The 18,836-nt window shown below is 54.1% G+C and overlaps 8 protein-coding genes across 8 annotated transcripts; 3 read left to right on the forward strand and 5 right to left on the reverse strand.

Annotated features, from left to right (window-relative positions):
• Positions 1 to 2,771: 2,771 nt before the first annotated feature.
• Positions 2,772 to 4,673, forward strand: KRP23_11242 (Peptidyl-prolyl cis-trans isomerase CYP71; the record flags this gene model as incomplete). Its single annotated transcript, XM_067881772.1, has 1 exon — positions 2,772 to 4,673. One exon carries the CDS (start codon positions 2,772 to 2,774, stop codon positions 4,671 to 4,673), a length of 1,902 nt encoding a protein of 633 aa, XP_067741054.1.
• Positions 4,674 to 4,772: 99 nt separating this feature from the next.
• On the reverse strand, positions 4,773 to 9,076 carry KRP23_11243 (uncharacterized protein; the record flags this gene model as incomplete). The annotated part of the gene is made up of 3 exons (XM_067881773.1): positions 4,773 to 6,735; positions 7,699 to 7,992; positions 8,061 to 9,076. The coding sequence occupies 3 exons, from the start codon at positions 9,074 to 9,076 to the stop codon at positions 4,773 to 4,775; spliced, it is 3,273 nt and encodes a 1,090-aa protein (XP_067741055.1).
• A 1,810-nt stretch (positions 9,077 to 10,886) lies between these two features.
• Positions 10,887 to 11,606, reverse strand: KRP23_11244 (uncharacterized protein; the record flags this gene model as incomplete). The annotated part of the gene is made up of 1 exon (XM_067881774.1): positions 10,887 to 11,606. The coding sequence occupies one exon, from the start codon at positions 11,604 to 11,606 to the stop codon at positions 10,887 to 10,889; it is 720 nt and encodes a 239-aa protein (XP_067741056.1).
• Positions 11,607 to 11,913: 307 nt separating this feature from the next.
• On the reverse strand, positions 11,914 to 12,652 carry KRP23_11245 (uncharacterized protein; the record flags this gene model as incomplete). Its single annotated transcript, XM_067881776.1, has 2 exons — positions 11,914 to 12,288; positions 12,341 to 12,652. 2 exons carry the CDS (start codon positions 12,650 to 12,652, stop codon positions 11,914 to 11,916), a joined length of 687 nt encoding a protein of 228 aa, XP_067741057.1.
• A 997-nt stretch (positions 12,653 to 13,649) lies between these two features.
• On the reverse strand, positions 13,650 to 14,550 carry KRP23_11246 (uncharacterized protein; the record flags this gene model as incomplete). The annotated part of the gene is made up of 3 exons (XM_067881777.1): positions 13,650 to 14,000; positions 14,071 to 14,359; positions 14,441 to 14,550. The coding sequence occupies 3 exons, from the start codon at positions 14,548 to 14,550 to the stop codon at positions 13,650 to 13,652; spliced, it is 750 nt and encodes a 249-aa protein (XP_067741058.1).
• A 1,588-nt stretch (positions 14,551 to 16,138) lies between these two features.
• KRP23_11247 (uncharacterized protein) lies at positions 16,139 to 16,432 on the forward strand (the record flags this gene model as incomplete). The annotated part of the gene is made up of 2 exons (XM_067881778.1): positions 16,139 to 16,234; positions 16,301 to 16,432. 2 exons carry the CDS (start codon positions 16,139 to 16,141, stop codon positions 16,430 to 16,432), a joined length of 228 nt encoding a protein of 75 aa, XP_067741059.1.
• Positions 16,433 to 16,512: 80 nt separating this feature from the next.
• Positions 16,513 to 16,914, reverse strand: KRP23_11248 (uncharacterized protein; the record flags this gene model as incomplete). The annotated part of the gene is made up of 1 exon (XM_067881779.1): positions 16,513 to 16,914. One exon carries the CDS (start codon positions 16,912 to 16,914, stop codon positions 16,513 to 16,515), a length of 402 nt encoding a protein of 133 aa, XP_067741060.1.
• A 1,221-nt stretch (positions 16,915 to 18,135) lies between these two features.
• Positions 18,136 to 18,573, forward strand: KRP23_11249 (uncharacterized protein; the record flags this gene model as incomplete). Its single annotated transcript, XM_067881780.1, has 1 exon — positions 18,136 to 18,573. One exon carries the CDS (start codon positions 18,136 to 18,138, stop codon positions 18,571 to 18,573), a length of 438 nt encoding a protein of 145 aa, XP_067741061.1.
• Positions 18,574 to 18,836: the final 263 nt, after the last annotated feature.

An 18,836-nucleotide genomic window follows, 5' to 3' on the forward strand; every position in this document is an offset into this window, starting at 1 on the left:
TGCTCCTTCGCCGTCCACCTCCTCGCTTTCATTTGAACGTCCCAGTCTGACTGTTCCGATTCTGGCACGATCGAATCTTGAGAACTCTCCCCAGGCGACCCTTCAGGAGCGGCTTCTAAATCTTGTTTTTTGTGTGTGTTGTTTCCGGCTTACCGCTCCCTTCTTCCTCGTCTCCTCTCGCTCTGAGCTTCCCCTTCCTCGTGCCACCTTACTCGCCTCCTCTTCCTCCCGCTGTCTATCCTCCAACGCTTTGACCCCTCGGGGGGGGGGGCTTCATGCTTCATGCCCGGTGCGGGCGCGCTGGGTTTCGATGTAGCCAAAACCTTCCGAATTTTACTCTGCCTTAGATCCTGATGTACCCACTGCGACGCAGATTGGAGAGTAAGCCTCGTATTAGATAAAATATTGACACAATTCAGGTTGGCAATATACTATCTGCCAGCACTGTATGTGTAATGTGTGTCTACTGTATCCTCTCAAATCTTGCACAGACAGCTTCAGGGCAAACTTTAACATGGTACAGACACGGAAGTACAGCTACCGTGCTACAACCGACCATGCTGCGCTTAGGAAGTTGAGTGGCAGGTTCATTTTCTCTGTGCCTGCTCAGACGTCCAATCGCAAACTGAAGGAGTCCAGCCCAACCCAAGCTGGGGCTCTCGCTTCTTCAGCGTTCTGAGCAACCAAATCGCGGAAACCACTGCTTCAGTAACCTGAAACCCCCTTTTTTTACATACAAACATTTTTACATGTACAACACTACACCTTTGGGCGGGTTTATTCCAACTTTGAATATCAAATTGAAGTTGCCAACTGAAAATTGTCAGATCAAAAGTGTGAGTTTCGGGTTTGAATGCACGTTAGTAAAGGTGTACACACAACAACTATAAAAGCCGGCGCTGCTGAACGTCATCCACCATACTATCGAACAAATACTGCATCCGACTCAAAAACTTGGCACAAAAAATTAAGTGTTTTGATTGGATAAAACAGTACATACTTGTGAAAAAAATACAATAAAAAGTCCAAGAATTCAAAGAAAAGGCTGACTTGTTAGATCATTATCCCTGGATGGCGAGGAAAAGCCTTCTCGAAGCTACGTTTTACCACCTCCTTATCTAATTTCTCCCAGGCAGCAATTGTTGCCTTGATCACACGCATACGCCTCTCTTTCGGTTTGCCTTTATTGATACCTCGGAAGCCACCACGAATGGCCGCCTTCAGCGGTCCTATTATGCCAACATCAAGCGATTGGCATACCGACGTACTGTTGGGCGGTAATGGGACCGTTGTAACGTTAGCAGCCTCTGCGACAAGACGTTGTCTCTCCTCCGATACGTGGGACTCAAAGTTGTCGAGGAGGAGAATGGAAGGCTCCGTGATGTCATATTCTGAAAGCTTTTCTACACAAAATTTCCAGCCTATATCATCCATCCATACGTTCTCCTGCATGATGTAGAAGCGACCACCTGGGTGCTTTGGGATTTCCTTCCTCTCAATACGACCCCCGGGTTTACCGCGGACGATAAAGAGAATAGGAAGTTTTCCACCTACAATCAACAAGTTAAAAGAATAAAACGATTAATACGAAACAAAATAAAACATATCAGCCGTTTTAAAAACGAAGCTTACCGTCTGCGCGAGTCGTGAGTACTGCAGTCATCCTTCATGTGTGCTTCTTTAGCCCGATGATATAGGCAGGGTCTTTATGGCCCTTCAAAGCCCGGGCGTGGTAGTGGCATGTCAAAGTTGATGCCGGTCTCGTCAACATTGACTATACCACCATTCTGATACTGAGTATACTGGGACCAAAACGAAAAAGCATGCTCGGTCCGTAGCGTCTGGAGCTCCTCCAGCCATTTCTTGGCGCCTTGGGGTTTCTGTGATAAAAATCCGTGGCTATTATTATATAAGCAACACTAAAAATCATTTCTTGATGAATAATAATACATCCAAACGGCTTACCGATTTGTGAGGCGCTGACAAAGGTGCTCTAGCGCAAGGACACCACATTTCCTGCTAGCAATGTACTCCGTAACCCATTCGGGGTCCTCTGCGCACATCCGGTCGATAATAGCAGAACCTATATAACAATGTTGTAAAACCAAATATAAACACAAACGTTAAAATGGAAGAATTCCCAGAATAAAACAAACAAACATTACCTTCTCGTCGCGCCTTACGTCCTTCGTGAAGGTGACAACGGCAGAGACGCTGAGAAGTATCTCCTTGCGTCCCTGGCCCTTGAGCGTCTTCGAGGTCGTAAGTCCAGAAGGCTCTCGGCTAGCTTGTTCCAGCTGAAAACGGAGCCTCGGGGATATCTGAGGACGCGTGCCGCTTCATCGACCCCTACATCCCGTGCAAGCAGGACGCCGACCTGCTTCTCCTTCACTATGTAGCTATTTTGCTTGCGTCGAGGCATGTTTTGGAAGGCAGTTGTTTTAATGCAGCGTTACGATCGTTTTGTCTGAGCCCCTCATCAGCGGAAGTTTTGTGATTGGTATTTAAAAAAGTAAATTGCTGGAGTCTATTGGTTAAAATAATAAAAAAAATGTAGAAGATGAGACGTGTCACTTTTGCATGCCGATTTTGCGTTGCCGGCTTTATTAGTCGTTGTCTGTAGATGTAGATCAAATTCTCATCTGTTACAAAAACGGATAGGATTTTCTTAATTAAGTGGAAATAATAAGTTTCATCTGGAAATTGCTGAAAGTTGAATTGTTGCGCGAAATTTCGCACTGTCGAGCTGCCAACGAATAATTCAAAAAGAGATGTCGCCGGTCAAGACGCTTCACGCGCGCGACGAGGGCGCGGTCAGCTCGGATGACGATGGGCCAATGCCCATGCCGATGGCCGCGGTCCCGACCCGCAAGAAGCACAAGAAGTCGCTGCCGTTCGAGGCTGCGTACCTCGACAACCTACCGGGCGCGGCCATGTACGAGCGCAGCTTCATGCACCGAGCCGTCGTATCGCACGTGCTGGTGGCGCCCGAGACGCAGTTCGTGATCACGGCCAGTGTGGACGGCCACATCAAGTTCTGGAAGAAAATGGCCAAAGGGATCGAGTTCGTCAAGCACTACAAGGCCCATCTGAAGGAGGTGCACGGGCTGGCCGTGTCGGCCGATGGCCTGCGGCTCTGCAGCACGTCGGCTGACCGCAGTATCAAGTTCTACGACGTGCTGGCCTTCGACATGGTCAACATGCTCAGTGTGGCCTTCACACCCGGAGAGTGCAGCTGGGTCTCTGCCAAAGGGGCCATCGAGCCCAAGGTGGTCGTGGCCGACAGGAACAGCGCGGCCCTGAGGATCTACACGGCCGAAAGCGCGGCTAACGAGCCTATCCACACGATCAGCGGGCTGCATGCTGCGCCCGTCATGGCGCTGGCCTTCAACCCCGTGGCCAATTGCGTTATCTCGGCCGACCAGAAGGGGATCATCGAGTACTGGGACGCCGACACGTACAAGTTCCCCAAGGACAAGAGCGTGGCCAAGTTCAGGTTTAAGGGAGAGACAGACCTCTTCGAGCTGGCCAAGTGCAAGACGCACGCTACGGCTATCGACGTCTCGCCTGATGGCGGGAGCTTTGTGGTCGCAGCCAAGGACAACCAGATCCGAGTGTTTCGGTTCTCCACAGGCAAGATGCGACGCAAATACGACGAAAGCTTGACGGTGTTTGAAGACGCGCAGGCCGACGGTACGTTGCATCTGGACTCTATCGACTTTGGCCGCCGAGCGGCGGTAGAGCGCGAGGTAGCCAACTCGGACGTGGTGTCCAACTGCGTGTTCGACGAGTCGGGCCATTTCATCCTGTACCCGACGCTGGCAGGGATTAAGGTGCTGAACGTTGAGACGAACAAGATTGTAAAGGTGATCGGGAAGGTGGAGAGCTCCGACCGCTTCCTGCGCGTGAGTCTGTTCCAGGGTAAGCCCAAGGTCAACACACAGTTCGAGAAGCACCTGAAAGCGGCGTCTGGGCTCAAACATGAAGCTGAGATCATGTCAGACGCAAAAGATCACGACACCATCGACCCGACGCTGTTCTGTACGTCGTTCAAGCGCAACCGCTTCTTTCTCTTTTCATCCCGCGAGCCTGAGGAGGACGAGAGTGAAGAGGGAATTGCCAGTACTGGCCGTGATGTATTCAACGAAAAACCTACGCTAGAGGAGGCACAGGTCGCCACGGAATCTAGCACTGCCAAGATCCTCGGCGAGACGGCCGTCATGCACACGACTATGGGAGACATCACGCTCAAGTTGTTCGGCAAGGAATGCCCCAAGACCGTGGAGAACTTCTGCACACACGCGCGCAACGGGTACTACGACAATCTCATTTTTCACCGCGTGATCAAGAACTTCATGGTACAAACCGGCGACCCACTGGGAGATGGCACGGGTGGCGAATCGATATGGGGCGGCGAGTTTGAAGACGAGTTCCACCGCAACTTGCGACACGATCGACCGTTCACGCTTTCCATGGCAAATGCTGGTCCTGGCACGAACGGCTCGCAGTTCTTCCTCACGACCGTGCCCACTCCGTGGTTAGACAACAAGCATACCGTTTTCGGTCGTGTGGAGCACGGCAAGGACACTGTCTCGAGCATCGAAAATACACGCGTGGACAAGTCGGACAAGCCCTTCAAGGACATCAAGATCATTAACATCGACATCTTTTAGTCCAGGCAGCTGGGATCGGCGATTGAGGATGCTACAGGAAAATATCTCTATCGGTGAGGACCTCTCGGTGGTTGACTGACCTGACGCAGACTCGGCGTCTTAGGCTGGAGTTGTCACCGAATTTGCATCTGGTACATTGCTGGTGACGCTGCTGCTGCTAGTTTCGTTGCTGCTGGCACTCGCTGTCAGTGCGAGCGCTGCAGCCTCGCTCAAGCTCTTCAGGCGGTCACCGCAGAGGAAGTGTCGGTATATCTGTTGGCGAGCGCGTAGCCAGTCGAGTCGATTTGCTGTCTGGTGCGAGACGTAGCGGAAGCAGATGCGGCCCGTAGAGGGGACAGTGTTGGTCTGGTACATGGAGTAGATGATGAGAACGGTCGATCGCGTGCTGTCGATGCGGATCATGTCCATGGGGCACGAGATGGACAGATCCACGAGCGCTCGCAGTAGCATCTTTTCATCTTCGCGGGTGAAGTCCACCTCGAAGTCCATGTCCACGGCCAGCGGCGTGACAGTGCTGAGGTAGCCCAGATTTACGTACACGCGCGACCGGTCTGTCAGAGAAAGCCGTTCCAAGAGCTCGCCAAAGCGTTCCAAGTCTACAATCGCATGATGCATCGCCACCAGCGCGCGCAACCGCCCGGATTCGTAGTTCTTGGGGAAGTGCTGGAGGACGTGGTGTGCTTGGCGTGCCAGTACGCGCCGACCAGCGATGGCGCTGTGAAATAATACTAGGTGATACTTGAGGTTCTGCCGCTTGTGCACGGGCACGTAGACCGCGCACACTTCGGCTCCTACTTGTGCTAGAAGAGCTGCCAGATCCTGATCTGTCATTGCGACCTGCATCGATTCAAACAGCGTCGGATCAAGCTCCGTGTCGTCTTGGCAGTCCAAGTTGTGACCTTCAATGTACGTGTCCTCGGGACGAATAGGCGACACGTAGTCAAACTCGAGCACACCATCACGTGGCAGGCGGTCGAAGAACGCATAGGTCAGCTGAATACGCTTCTGGTTGAAGCTTACGTTGCGCCAGTGGAACCCACGCCCGTATTGACTGCAATCGGTGCGTTTTGGATGATACCGTGCCACGATAGCCGTGTGGTTGGCGTTTAAAGAGGCAAACCAAAGGGCAATCTTCCGATGGCGGGGGTCTCTGAGTGCTAAAGTCCAATGGCCTGTAGGATTGGCTGTCGAGAACTGCATCGTCACGGGGCCGAAGCGGTCAATGAGTCTCCACTGCTCCGCCTGGTTCAAGTGCTGCTGGAGGAACGCAAAGGCATTTTCACCGTCAATTAGACAAGGCCAGAGTCTACCAAGAAGCTCCATCTTGGGCAACGAGGCGAGCAAATGCGTGACGAAGAAAGTGGCTTGCGCGGTCGTTAGCTGCAGATCAGCGAGCACCAGATCCAATAGACTGATCATATCGCGCGATGACAGCCCACGACTGACAATGTGGATGAGATTCAAGCACGATTCCTCATCTAGTCCAGCCACGGGGACTCGGGAAAGTGGTGGGGCCATGAAAGTAGCTGAGGCACGAAGAGTGCCCCTTGCCGGCAATTCCCAAGGTCCTTTACTCGCATCGGCAGCGCTGTACAGACAGCGTCGTTCCTGGTCAACCATCAAGACGGATCTCTTCTTTGCCGATTTCGCTCTGCTTCCTGCCTTCCTCCTGGCTGTGCTGATCGCAGCATCGACTGGATCGCCACTGAAGGGATCATCCTCATAGCTGAGGTCGGAGAGTGCGCAGCGGCCCTGAACCACGGCAGCATCGATCAACTCGCTCGCAACAGCAAACGCGTAGGGCGATTCTCCTATTCGAAGCTCAAACGGAGATGATGCGGATGGCAGGTTTGCGTCAAAGATGGAGGCACTGCTTGCTGCTGGTGTCGAGCCAGCCGATGACGTTTCCAAATCGTGGACAGACAAGCTGATCTCACAACGCGAGCCCAGCGCAATGGCTCGCAGTAGTGCACGCGCGCCGACTTCTCCCAAGCTGTTGTCCTTCATGTCCAGAGTTCGAAGCGAGTGGTTCTGACGGAGGAAGAAACCGAAGGCCACCGCACTTGCTCCAGTGAGTGCGTTGTGCGACAAATCGAGTTGCGTGAGTGTTGTGTTGCATGCGAGGGCAGCAGCTAACTGCTCTCCACCTCCGTCACCGCACCGATTCATGCTCATATGGAGCGTTTGCAGGGAAGTGTTGGTGCGCATAGCGATACCCATCGCTACGGCTCCACTACGACGGATGTTATTCCACGACACGTCCAAGGCTCGCACAACGCAGGTAGGCTTAGTGAGCATGGCACCGAGAAGGATTCCCCCGCGCTCACCAATGGAATTATGGGCGAGGTTTACTCTCTTCAAGGATGGATGTGACTCGATTGCTGTGGCAACGGGTGCGAAGGCTTCGTCGTCTCCGCCCAACGTCGTGTGAGATAAATCCAAGAGTGTAAGCGTGCTGCAGCTAGCCAAGAAGCGCGCGATTTGCCTACAGCCCTCGCGACCAAGGTCATTCTTGCTTAGATTAAGCACAGTGAGTATGCAACAGCTTGGCTGGTTACTGCCATTGCTACAGCGTCTTGCAGCAGCAAGGAGCTTGGCTTTGGGAGACCGGTTCTCTGGATGTCTCGTATCACTAGCAGTAGGTGATACCTTCTTCGATTCACGAGGAGACGAAGCCGCTGCCGTAAGTGACTGGAGCAATGGGATGATCGCTGCGTCAGTGAGTCGGTTGTCGCTCAGGTCGAGGACTTGGATTGCCTGGAAACCCCGAAGAGATTTGGACAAAGCGATGATCTTGGAATCTCCAAGCCCAAACTGCTGCAGCTGGAGAGCGAGGTGACGGCGCTTACTGCGACGATCTCCTGTTGAGGTTTTCTGCATCGAACCCATTAATATTGAAGCTACCGTGGCGAGAGAAGAAGGTCCCGCTGCAGATATTCTCGCAGTGACAGGTTGAGAGGCTGGAGCCGTGACCTCATTGATTCTCGAGAAGATCGGCTCTGGCAGGATTTGGCTCTTCACGCACTCATGATAGAATAGTGATCGTGGCGACAGCTTGCCAAATGGCTGGCTCGTGCTGTCCTCGCCCTCTTGCTGGAGCTCATTTTCACCCTCTTCATCGTCGGACGAATGGCTTGTATCAAGGCCGCGTCTATCGTGTTCGTCTTCGTGCTGAAGCCTTTGCAGACGTAAAGGACTAAGCTGCTGGTGATGCTGCGAGACTTGAACCTTTTCCCACTTGGTGAAGAGATGCTGCTTGTCAGCGTAGTACTCGATCTGGCCGGCATTGGTTGTGTGTCGCTGAATCTCCTTGATGAACCTGTGCAAACGTTAAACCTGTTACCTCATAGTGGCGTTTTCCTGTATAGCAACAGTGCAAAAACGTACTTTCGTGCTCGAGGAAGACGAGGAATTGGCTGCTGTCGAGGCGTTTCTGATTGCTCGAAGCGCGCTGGAATGGATTCATGTGCTTCGGCCGTCGTGGGGTCAACTCTAGCTCCGTCTGAGGAACACGATTTTCTCTTGGTTAGTGCATCGGCACGGTGCTCCATAATGGACGGAGCTGTGCTTAGCCTCCGCGTAGCAGCTTCTCTCTTGCACAGAATTGCCTCGGCGTCCTGCAGCTTTTGGTCAAATCTTACTCGCTTGCTATCCACTTCTTGCACTGGAGTAACTGGAGCTGGACTCGGAGTCACGTGCTCCAGCTCCCAGCTTACTTTTGATGTGTTTGTCAGGACCTCGTCGATTGTTTTTGGGGACGGCATTGGTCTATCGTCGACGTCGTCTTCCTCAGACAGAGAGTCGGAATCTGGTTCCTCTTGCACGTACAGAGACTCTAGCCGCAGACTGGGGTACATGAACTTTTCGACTTCTCCCTCAATGGTGGCCTTCCACTTGCTATCGTTGGTCTCGAACTTCCCGACTGCGTGTTTTTCTCGTAATATAAGAGTGGGGCTCTTACGGGTTGAGGGCGGTAGTGTTATGCCAGACAAGAGAGCGGAATTCATGGGTACCAGCGACTTGCGCCTAGCTTTTATCGGCAGACCAGCGATGTTAAAGTGTCCCTCATCTTCTTCTTCTCGGAGTGCACCATGAACGCCTAGTCGATACTTTCGCATGGACTTGAGCTTCTTCATGGACATAAGCTTCGCAGTGGACACAGTGACGACGCCTCGAATACCATTGTCTCGAGATGGAGACTGATGAGCCTTCAGGGCTTTTGATGTTGGTGCACGCGTTGCTCGTCTTGCTGCAGCCCGAGCTGCGGCCTCTTCTGGGTTTCCCGAGTCTGCTCTCAGCGTGATCGCCTCGGCCGATAGTGTGAGGGATGCCAACAGTTCCGGGCTTCGGAAACTCTGTCGTGATCGCCGCCTAAGGTGCTCGGGCTCTCGAAAGGACCCCATGCTGTTGTGTATACGAGCTTTGATGGGAGGTGAAAGACACCATGGGATCGTGCCAATGGCGGACAAATTGGGAACTCGCGGACCTCAAATAATCTCTCACATGATGGACATCCACCACGTTTCCCAGGGTATTCGCGGGTTGATCCGAGAGTTTTCAGACTGATGGAGGCTCGTGTCGCTGTCGTGTTGGTTGATTGATTGGTACGAAAATGCCGTGAGCACTGCACTACGAGGTCAGTGTTTTACCTACGTGCTTCGGTCCAAGTCGACTCGAGGGGTAACATGCAGAAGAAAGCGCTCGTCATTAGCATCCTCGTGGCGCTTGCTGTCATTGTCGCAGTCATCGTAGTCGCCTTGACGGTGTCTGGCTCGCATGCATCAACAAAGAGCGGAGGTGCTGGTGAACGAGGACACTCACCAGACACCGATTCGAAGCCAAAAGTGAACGACAAGCTGCATAAATTCAAGAAGGGAAACTCGAGTGGTTCGTCGGATGAGGATGAAGAGACTACGGACCCCTTGACGGAGACGTACTCAGTATCTGCTCTTGCCATCGGAGACTGGGGGCGCACGATTGCCAAGGACGGGGGCTCGTGCTGCTCTCGTCGTAAAGCCTTCACTGTGCTGGACTACAACGCGATGGAGTACGTGGCGATTCTGTTGGGACAGGCGGCGGCGGCGGCGCAGCCTCGTCCGGCTGTTGTAATTGGTCATGGAGACAACTTCTACTGGGACGGCTTGCACGGGTCCACGGACCAAGCCTATCGCTTCCAGCAGACGTTCGAGGACAAATACAACGCACCGAGCTTGGCTAGTATTCCCTGGGTGAACGTCATGGGGAACCACGACTACGGAGGCGCTAGCTTCGTGTGCACGGATGGGGAACAAGCGGTCGAGTGCGGCTCGACGAGCGAGTTGCTGGCGTCGCTGGATCAGAAGTTCACGCTGCAGTCCCAGTACGTGAGTCCGCAGGACAACCGGTGGGTCATGCCAGACCACTTCTTCGTGCACTCACTGGCCGATCCAGCGTCCAATGTGACGATCGACATCTTCAACCTCGACACGAACGACGCCGACACCCACGGAGCGCAGCAGATCTGCTGCCAATGCTACGGCTACTCCGGTAAAGACGACGACGCGTGTGAGAACGTAAAGCGCGGTGACAGTCTCTGTGCGGGCGGGGACAACAGCATGTTCGACGCCTGCATGGACAAGCTGCAAGCCTGGGGTGAAGACTCGCGGGAGAAACTGGTCGAGGCTGCCAAGGCGTCGAATGCGACGTGGAAGATCGTGAACACGCACTACTCCCCGTACAACCACTACGCCCCCGGGCCAGCGGAGAAGTGGCGGGAACTGCTAGACGGTCTGGGCATCCAGCTCTTCCTCTATGGCCACACGCACGGCGAGAAACACGACTACACTGCGTTCAAGACGCACTTTGTTGAGAATGGCGCGGGAGGCGGCATCCAGAACGAGTCGCCCAGTGGAATTCCGCCCTACGCTGAAGACTACGTGGAGAACTTGTGGTCTGCAGGGCACTACCCGTACGGCTTCTTCTCGTTGAGTGTCTCTCCGACGTGGTTAAAGGTGAGTTTCAACACTTTCGACGATACCTGGTCGATGACGAAAGATTTGGACGCTACGGGGGTCGGTGGAATTGCCATCAAGCACTGCTGGTACATCCCACAACACGGAGGACGAGGCAAAAGCTGCGAGGATGCAGAGGCAGGATCCGCGTAGCAGGAACAGACGTTAAAAAACATTTTGATTGAGAATATCCTGACAGTATATTGATATTCTAACAGCTACATCAAACCCAAGCACCAGTCTTCTGACGCATGCACCAATCCAATTCCTTCACGGATTCCGTGAGTTTCTCTCCCAGCTGAACCAGATTTTCGATTTGGAAGTCGATCTCGGGCACCGTCTGCTTCAAGAAGAACTTGCCTTGTTCGTCTTTGGTTTGGATCCACGTGGTCGTCCACAGGTCAATGTACTTGAAGGCTTCTTGGTTCAGTGCCAACTGCGCATTGCCTTCGTTTTCAGCTGTCAGCAATTCGCTGAACTTTTGATCTTCTTTGCCAACTTGTAGCAACCTCATTGTCATGGTCACCGTCCTGGTCCTTTCGAGCCGGTCTTCCAGCAGTGCGTTGAGTAGTTTTAAGCCAGCGACGAGAACTCTCGTCCCTGTTGCAATCCTCACCTTTCGCCTCTCCTTCCAGCTCTTGTCGTACTTCTTCTGCTGCGCCCTCCGCATCTCCACCGAAGCTGGGACTTTTTTCTTCGAGGTGGTGGCCTTCTTAGTGTGTCGGTTCTTGGTTGGTCGGCAATTGGCCACGACCGTTGCCATGTCGTCGTCCGAGCTGATGGTGTCGTTGGTGTCGTCCGAGGAGAATGACGCAACGGAGGACTCGTCCCAACAAATTGTGTCGTTTTCATCCACTTTGGAGGAGCCAACGCCTTCGAATATCTCGTCGGTGTTCAATTCGGCCAGGAAGTTCCACAGCGCACTCAGCTCCACGTCGTTCATGGTCCGGGGAGGTCTTGGCAGCAGCGCAGAATGCAGAATGGGGAATGGGACGGCGCAGAAATCACTTCAACGTGGTCTTGGCTTCAGCTCTTGTCGTCTACCTGCAAGGGAGCGTCTAGTTGTTGGAGGGCGCTCCTCTCGAGGAGGAGGGGCCCTCGCCACTCTTTCGACGGACCGTAGTTGGTGCAAGACGGAATACGCTATCACGAGGCGAGTGATGGCAACGTTGCTACCGTATTCAGGTAGTCTACAGGACGTCGGCACGCTTTCGGATGAAGGAAATGGAATCAACGAGTTATGTTACATGTTAGACCCAGACTCCCGTCGTTTGGGCTTGCAGTCGCCACTTAAGCTCGGCGTTTACTAGCGTTAACCGCTCGCTACTGTCAGTCAACCTCTGCATGAGCGATTCAATGTCTTTCGTCTCGGCTCGGAAGAAGAACTTGCTCGTCTTCTTGTGCTGGTCCCAGTTCGTCAGACACGTCTGGATGCAGCTCATGGGTCCTTGGTTGAGCTCCAGTTGCGTCCGTGCAGTGTCTCCTGCTGGAGCGGGATCTCCTTTCTTCTTGGCGAGACAGAGCAGCTGGATCTCTTTCTCTGTCATCGCCAGTCTCCATTGCACCAACTCGATGAACTTGTCCACCATCGTCAAGAACACTTGGTAGTCTGCGATGCGTTGTGCCTGTTACTATATCGTCAGTACGAGAGAACGGCTTCTTCGAACTGTTCCTCACCTTTTTCCTGTCTCGGGACCGGATTCCGTATACGCGCTGACGGTCTCGCTGCGTCTGTGACTTGGCGCCTGGTCCGGCGTCTTCCCAGTCGCTGTTTTCGTCCGACGTGGCTTCGGCCACAGGCGCCGTGGACCTGCTGTCGTCGCTTCCGTCCGAGGCGAGCGAGGACGTGTCAGCCCCGTCGTCCGACTCGTACGTGATGATCTCGTCGAGGCTCAAGTCGTTGAGGAAGCTGCACACGGCCGAGAGCTCGAGGTCGGCCATCGTGAGAATTGCACAGTGCTTGAGTGCAGTCCGCGAAGGGGTCTCCATGGGCTTGACTTCACTGGTCTGGGGCAGCGCGCGCTTAACGTTCGATTGATGCACTGTCTGAGTTGAACGAGCGCTACTATCGAGGACCCGTGGACGAGATGTCCCTATCACGGTAGGGAAGGTTGCCACGACCGACTCGTCGGTGCGGGAAGGAGACGCTCGCGGTCATAGCATGGCGACCCCCGTTATCAATGCAGACGGGGTCGCGTTGAAGCTGCACCGACGTCGGAGCTGGGTCGTCTTCCGCCATTTGGATGCCTGCGTGTTGTGGTGGTCTTGCAGACGCTGCTTTCTAGGGCTCCAGCAAAAGCCCGCGGAATGGTCAGGCTGCTTGACACTGGACTTGACTGCGAGGTTTGTCGTGGGGGCTCGTCTGTAGGTTGGGCGACAACTTGTCGTCCTGCACAGTGTACCACGTCCCAGACTAAAGTTCCCTTCCCGGCCGACGCGGATTCTACGGCGGAGCGTCCCTTTCATGGAGAACATGTTGTCAAGTGCTGGGTGGTCATTATGCTCGCCTCGAATCAGGTTTAGCGGTTTCGCAACCGTGGCGAGCGAGTGGGTGCTGCTATGACGGTCGACGTCTGCAAGCGTGTTGGTACAAAATACAAGCTAGCGACGCGGCACCATTCCACAGACCTCGAATGGTGAGACAGCGCAACGTTGATGGTGTGTTGAGTGGGCGGTGAAAATCCCAATGGAGACCATGCACGCGCTTCCTATCAACACGTTCGCAGTCGCTGAGGGTATGAGGTCGACGACCGTCTTATTCGGGCTCTTACTCGATGGTGACGCGGCGATATGGTCAGACGCCGTAGAACAGTACTGGTATGAACGACTTCAACTTGCTACGTTTCTTTGTTAATGTACGGGCTGCTACTTGTGGATTCATTCGCGTTTGCATTTCCTTTTGACTCGCTGGCGTCTTAGTTCGACCGAATAGAATAACGTAAAGAGTAAATGAGTTGTGCGTGGCCCTCGTCGGCGCAGGAATACTTCACCACGTAAAGTGCTGCGGCGCCATGGGGGCGTACGGGTGGAACCGCCGCGGCCCGAGCATGGCGCACTGGCCGATCACCTTCTCGGCGCTGTGCCGCCACTCGCTGAGCGTGCGGAGCTCGTCCTTGTCCGAGTACTCGCGAATGCGTGAGACCTCCTCCCAGGCCTGGAGCGTCTTCATGGCCACTTGGTCCTGTCGGAGCGCGCGCTCCTCCTGCAGCAGCAAGAGCATTTGGTTGCGCCGCGACGTGGAGGCCCGTCGAACGAAGGGCTTGCAGTGCTTCTGGCGGGTGGCGTCCAGCTTCATCTCGAGGGCGAGCCACGTGTCCCGCTGCTGCTTGAGGTCTCTCTGCGAATACACAAGACAGACGGTTGGGTTGGGTTGGGTTGCAAAGCTCGCCTTGACAAACGGTACTCACTCTCTTGCGGCCGCGGTAGCGCTTCTCGTAGCCGCGCTGGCGACGTCGGAGTCGCTCCCGATCGTCGGTAGTGGGGGCTTCATGAATGACGTGAACGGGTACCGGTTGGAGCGGGTAGGTTGGCGTACTGAGGGGTACCACGAAGTCCACGAGCTCCGGTTTGATGAAGATGTCGTCGGGTGCACCGGAGAACCGAAGAATCTCCGGGGCGACAGCAGGTGGGCAGTCCACAGCTTTGAGCGGAGACGGAGGGTAGAACGGAGAGAGGTAGACCACCGACGAGGGCGAGCTGGGGGAGGCACAGGGTGCAGTCGGAGCCGTCATGTCAGAGAAGCAGGCGGTGGACGTAGCAGGTTTCCGCCCCACGCACCCGTCGACACAGAAGTCGTCGAGTGTCATGACGTAGATCCCCAGCTCCTCGGCGAAGAGGTACCCGGCCGTGGGGTGCTGCATCGACGCGAACGAATACTCGTCGTCCATGAGAAAGATTTGGTCGGAAGGCGGCGAATTGTGGACTGACGAACCCTTGAAGCACCACGGTCTCCGCTAGCGGGTTGGCGGTTGTGGCACGGCACGTGTCAAGAACGCGACCTAAACGCAGATCAAGAGCACCACTAAACAGAGGCCAGGAGGGCTGGACTGTGGTTGCGCCCGTCAGGATGGACGTCTAAGACCGCTGACGATGGCTCGGTAATTGTCAAAGACTCACATTTCGCTACTCGCGATTTGAATACAAGCCAACGAGTGGGACGGACGTCGTCTCATTTTCCTGGCCGATCTTTACGGTACAGGGGGATCCGTCACGTTGAGTGTGCGTGAATCGCATGTTGCTGGTGGCTTTTGTCTTCGTGTCGAACGCCACAGCACCACTGCGGTGTCTAGCTGGGTAAAGCGCTGATGCCACCATGCAAGCTGCTGCTTGAGACAACGGAGGCAACTGGACCAGCGCCCCGGGCAGTCCAGGTGACTTCCACATCACCTTTGGGGGGGGGGGGGGGGGGGGGGGGGGGGGGGGGTGACGTGGTGCGACAAGCACGACTGGGATCGTTCCGACGTACAGAATGGCTGAATTGGACACTTTTCATATCAAATCCGTCCTCGCCCATCTCGAGTGGAGATGGGCGGGGACGGCGATGATTTCGATGGGTTCCCACCCTCGTCTGTGGTCCAGAAACGATTGCTCCGACACTTTCTCTTTGGCTGACAAGTGACGATGACCAGCACCAATACCTCTGGATTGGTTTGCAGATCTCCATCTGGGATGAAGCTGGATGCTGGACCGCGGGAAGGTGATGTCGCCTTCAAGAGGACCTTATTGACGGCTGCTTAATGTACGAGCGCTGAACGATCTTGCCGCCCGCTGCATGCTGGATTAGCGGCTGTGGTTGCAGTCCGTGAGGCGACTGCAAGAGTTGGAGATCGCAGTGCTCAAGGAAATGGTGGCCACGTTCATTGGTCGCAAGAGGCGACAGTAGACGCTGAACCCTGCACTGTGCTGCCTGAATGAGTCGCGGCGCGGACGGCCATTACCGAGCAGCCGCCTGCTCCGCCACCGATGTCAACTCGGTGCTCTTACCTCTGGACGAGGTCTGTCAGCATCCGAACGACTTGATCACGGAGATAGACGCTCACAGCTTGTCCAAGCTCGAAGTCGCGAGGTAGCACAAAGAGTTCACACCAGCTAAACTTCCATTCCCCCATCCATTTCGTCACTGAAGTGGCCACAGTAGCATCGTAGCCAACTCATCCGCCTGCCTGATCGCATTTGGTGTCGACAGTCGATTTTCACGTGGCTAACCGCTGCGTTTGTTAGTGGTCGTTACGATTAATAATAAGCGTGAGCTGCGCACGGCGTTCCCAGCCCCCGACACCCGACAGAGGCACAAGACTTGGGCACTTGCATGGCAAGCAACAAGACCGACTCTGCGCAGTGGGGGAGGTCCTTTGTTGATTGAATCTGAGTCTGGAGCTTGAGGCCCATCGCGGCGAAAGAAGTGCTTGAATCAGCGTTGCTACTGACATCCCAGAGCCCACATTCCATTTTCCCTTGAACGCGATCGCCAGCAACATGCCCACCGACCACACCGCCCGTCAAAGCCAGCCACGAGGACAGCACTGGTGGGTTACGTCAACGCCACGCAGTATAGGCCAGGTGGTCTCGAAGGTTGGTGCACTTGGTTTCGACACGACCTTAGCAAGCTTGTTGACTCTTTTGAAACGTGGCTACCAGACGAAGGTTGTGCCCACGAGTGCGCCGCCATTTGAAAACAAGAAGGAATTCGGGCACCTATACCACCACGCAGCGCTAGACAAACTGGCACGTCAGCATCACGCACGAAGCTGCGTCGTCCATGGACTCTAATGCATGGAGGAAGAGGAAGGCTAGTCACGCAAATCTCAGTCACGTTGCCAACTAACTTGGTGCAGCCCGCAACTACTTCATTATACGTTTGTAGCCCTGTTCACGTATGCCACGAGCAGCCCAGTGTAGCGCGGATTGTACCACAGGTTTAATTCCTTGCGAACCTTCCCGGCGGAATGTCCATGCTTGGCCCATTGCTTTATCATCGCTTGCTTGACAACGTCATCGTCCAGCATCTTGCTCAGGATCTTGTGTTTGAAATCGTTTCTTGAGATAAAGCTGTTGATGGCTCCCCTCTCTTCATCAACAGCGCCAGGGTCGTGGTCCGTCCTCGTGTGGCTTCGTAGGAACCGGTTGTCGTTGCCCTCGTTCTGAGCCAAACTTGCTGTTGCCTCATCATGTTTGGCACTAGTGGCTTCTATCGCCTCACAGCTCACAAGGAGCGTCGCAACAGCCACGAGCATGATGCAACCTAGTCGCATGGTAGAGATTAGCAGTCAAGGAGGGCACTAGAGACTTGGGTGCTGGTAGGCCAATGGCAAAGTGAGGCGTGAACAGTGAATCGGGCTCGGATCATTATATTGCAGATCCCAACGTAAATCACGAACAGCGCGGTCGCTTATCGCGGGGGAAATCTTTGTCAAGTCTTTTGTGCGCTTAGTATTTGTATGCAGTGGTTAGGCACATAAATAGATATTTAGCTCCAATCGGCGCATGGCATGCGCTTTGCCATGTGCCTATACAGGCAATCATTCCGACCGGGGGAAGCAGTATACATCTACTGCATACACGAGCTTCTGCAGCAAATTGTGTGCATTGTGTTTATCCGAATGTAATAGCAAAGAAAACAGCACTTTCAGTATATTTTCGGTGAAAATGAAAAATGGGAACGGATTTGGTGATTTCAACATTATTATAATAATTATATTGTACTTGTGTTGGCCGGGCTTTCCAGCACGGCTGCTACATCGCCTTACCTATGAGAGTGTGAGACTCAGTTTATTACCCTCTCTCATAGTCACTCATGTCCTGGTCGAGTTTTAGCTGTGCTAGGAGTAGACCTTGTGGCCAAAGTGGGTTTTAGGCTGATACTTTCCTTCCCGTGCACGGCACGTGTGTGTGTTTTGAAAATCACTTTACAGGTTACTCTTTAAGCAAGACTCTTCCCTTCCTATTCGACACTCACTCGCAGCGCAGAAGCTGCTAGTACCTGCAGCTCTTCTATGAGGTAATTCCATCTCTTCACCTTTGGGTTTGGCTTGTGACGGCGATATATTATTGTCATTTTCGGTTGACTAACAGGATCCAAAGTCCAGCAAAATATTTTGAATGGTTCGAGCTCAGATAGGATCTCGTCAAATAACGCGTTCATTCCTTATTCGCTGCTTTGGTGCTGTGGGCCTTCTTCACTGATCAACACATTTAAGCGTGGGAGATTGTTTGAGCAGAATTCGAGATTCGAAGTCTTAAAGAGAAGGCTTGATAACACTAAGTTTACATTGGCAGCCGCAATCTAAGAGGCAATCCATGACCACGATGAATATTTGATACACCACCACCTCGATTAGTACTTTCGATTAGCACAGACAGACTAACCGTTGCAAGTCGCCACCAAGAATGTCACTTTTAACCAATTATTGTGATTTCCAGCCAAACTGGAAACTTCATAGTACACAATCGTACTTAGCAAATCCACTTGAGCCATGCAGATGCAGCACATGCGCGTGGGGCGCGCGCCGCAGGTGCCCGTGCCGCCCGTGAGCGCGGCGCCGCTGGAAATATCACGGGAGATGCGGCAGCAGCTGCGTGTGACGCGGCACCGCGCCTTCGAGCGGCTCCAAGAGAACGCGCAATGGACGCGGCAGCTGCTGGACGGCGCCGACGTGGAAGTCGAGACGCCCAAGGGGCTTCAGGCGTCGACCGTGTTATTGCAGACGCAGATCGAGGCGAAGAAACAGGCGGCGGAGGAGCTGGAGAGGCAGTTGATGCAGCGGCAGGAGACGACGTTCGAGGACATGATGACGACGCTCAAGGCGGCAGGAGATGCGGCTGCTCTCAAGTTGTGCGAGGAAAAGGTGGCGGCCCAGAAGACGCAGCTGCTGCCCACCAAGCAGCGCAAGATGGAGATCGTTCGGTTGTAGGTTGAGACCTTCAATTGGATGGAGATGGTCGTTAGTTGCGAGTTCCTCGAGTAAAATAGCAGAATGGAATCGACCGTTGCGATGGTTGCATCGCTCAGAGAGCGGCCTGTTCGCTACCGCTGCTGTACTGGATCAATGTCTCGCTGAGTGTGAAGGTGGCCACTATCGTGGGCGTGCTGATCGGTGCCATCTTTCTGCTGTTCACCCCTGCGGGTTCCGTTTCGGACGGCGCAGTCATACATCGATTTATCATCAGAGCAGAG

Source organism: Phytophthora ramorum (genome assembly GCF_020800215.1).
Source record: "Phytophthora ramorum isolate Pr-102 chromosome Unknown Phyram_PR-102_s0011, whole genome shotgun sequence".
NCBI classification, from domain to species: Eukaryota; Oomycota; class Peronosporomycetes; order Peronosporales; family Peronosporaceae; genus Phytophthora; species Phytophthora ramorum.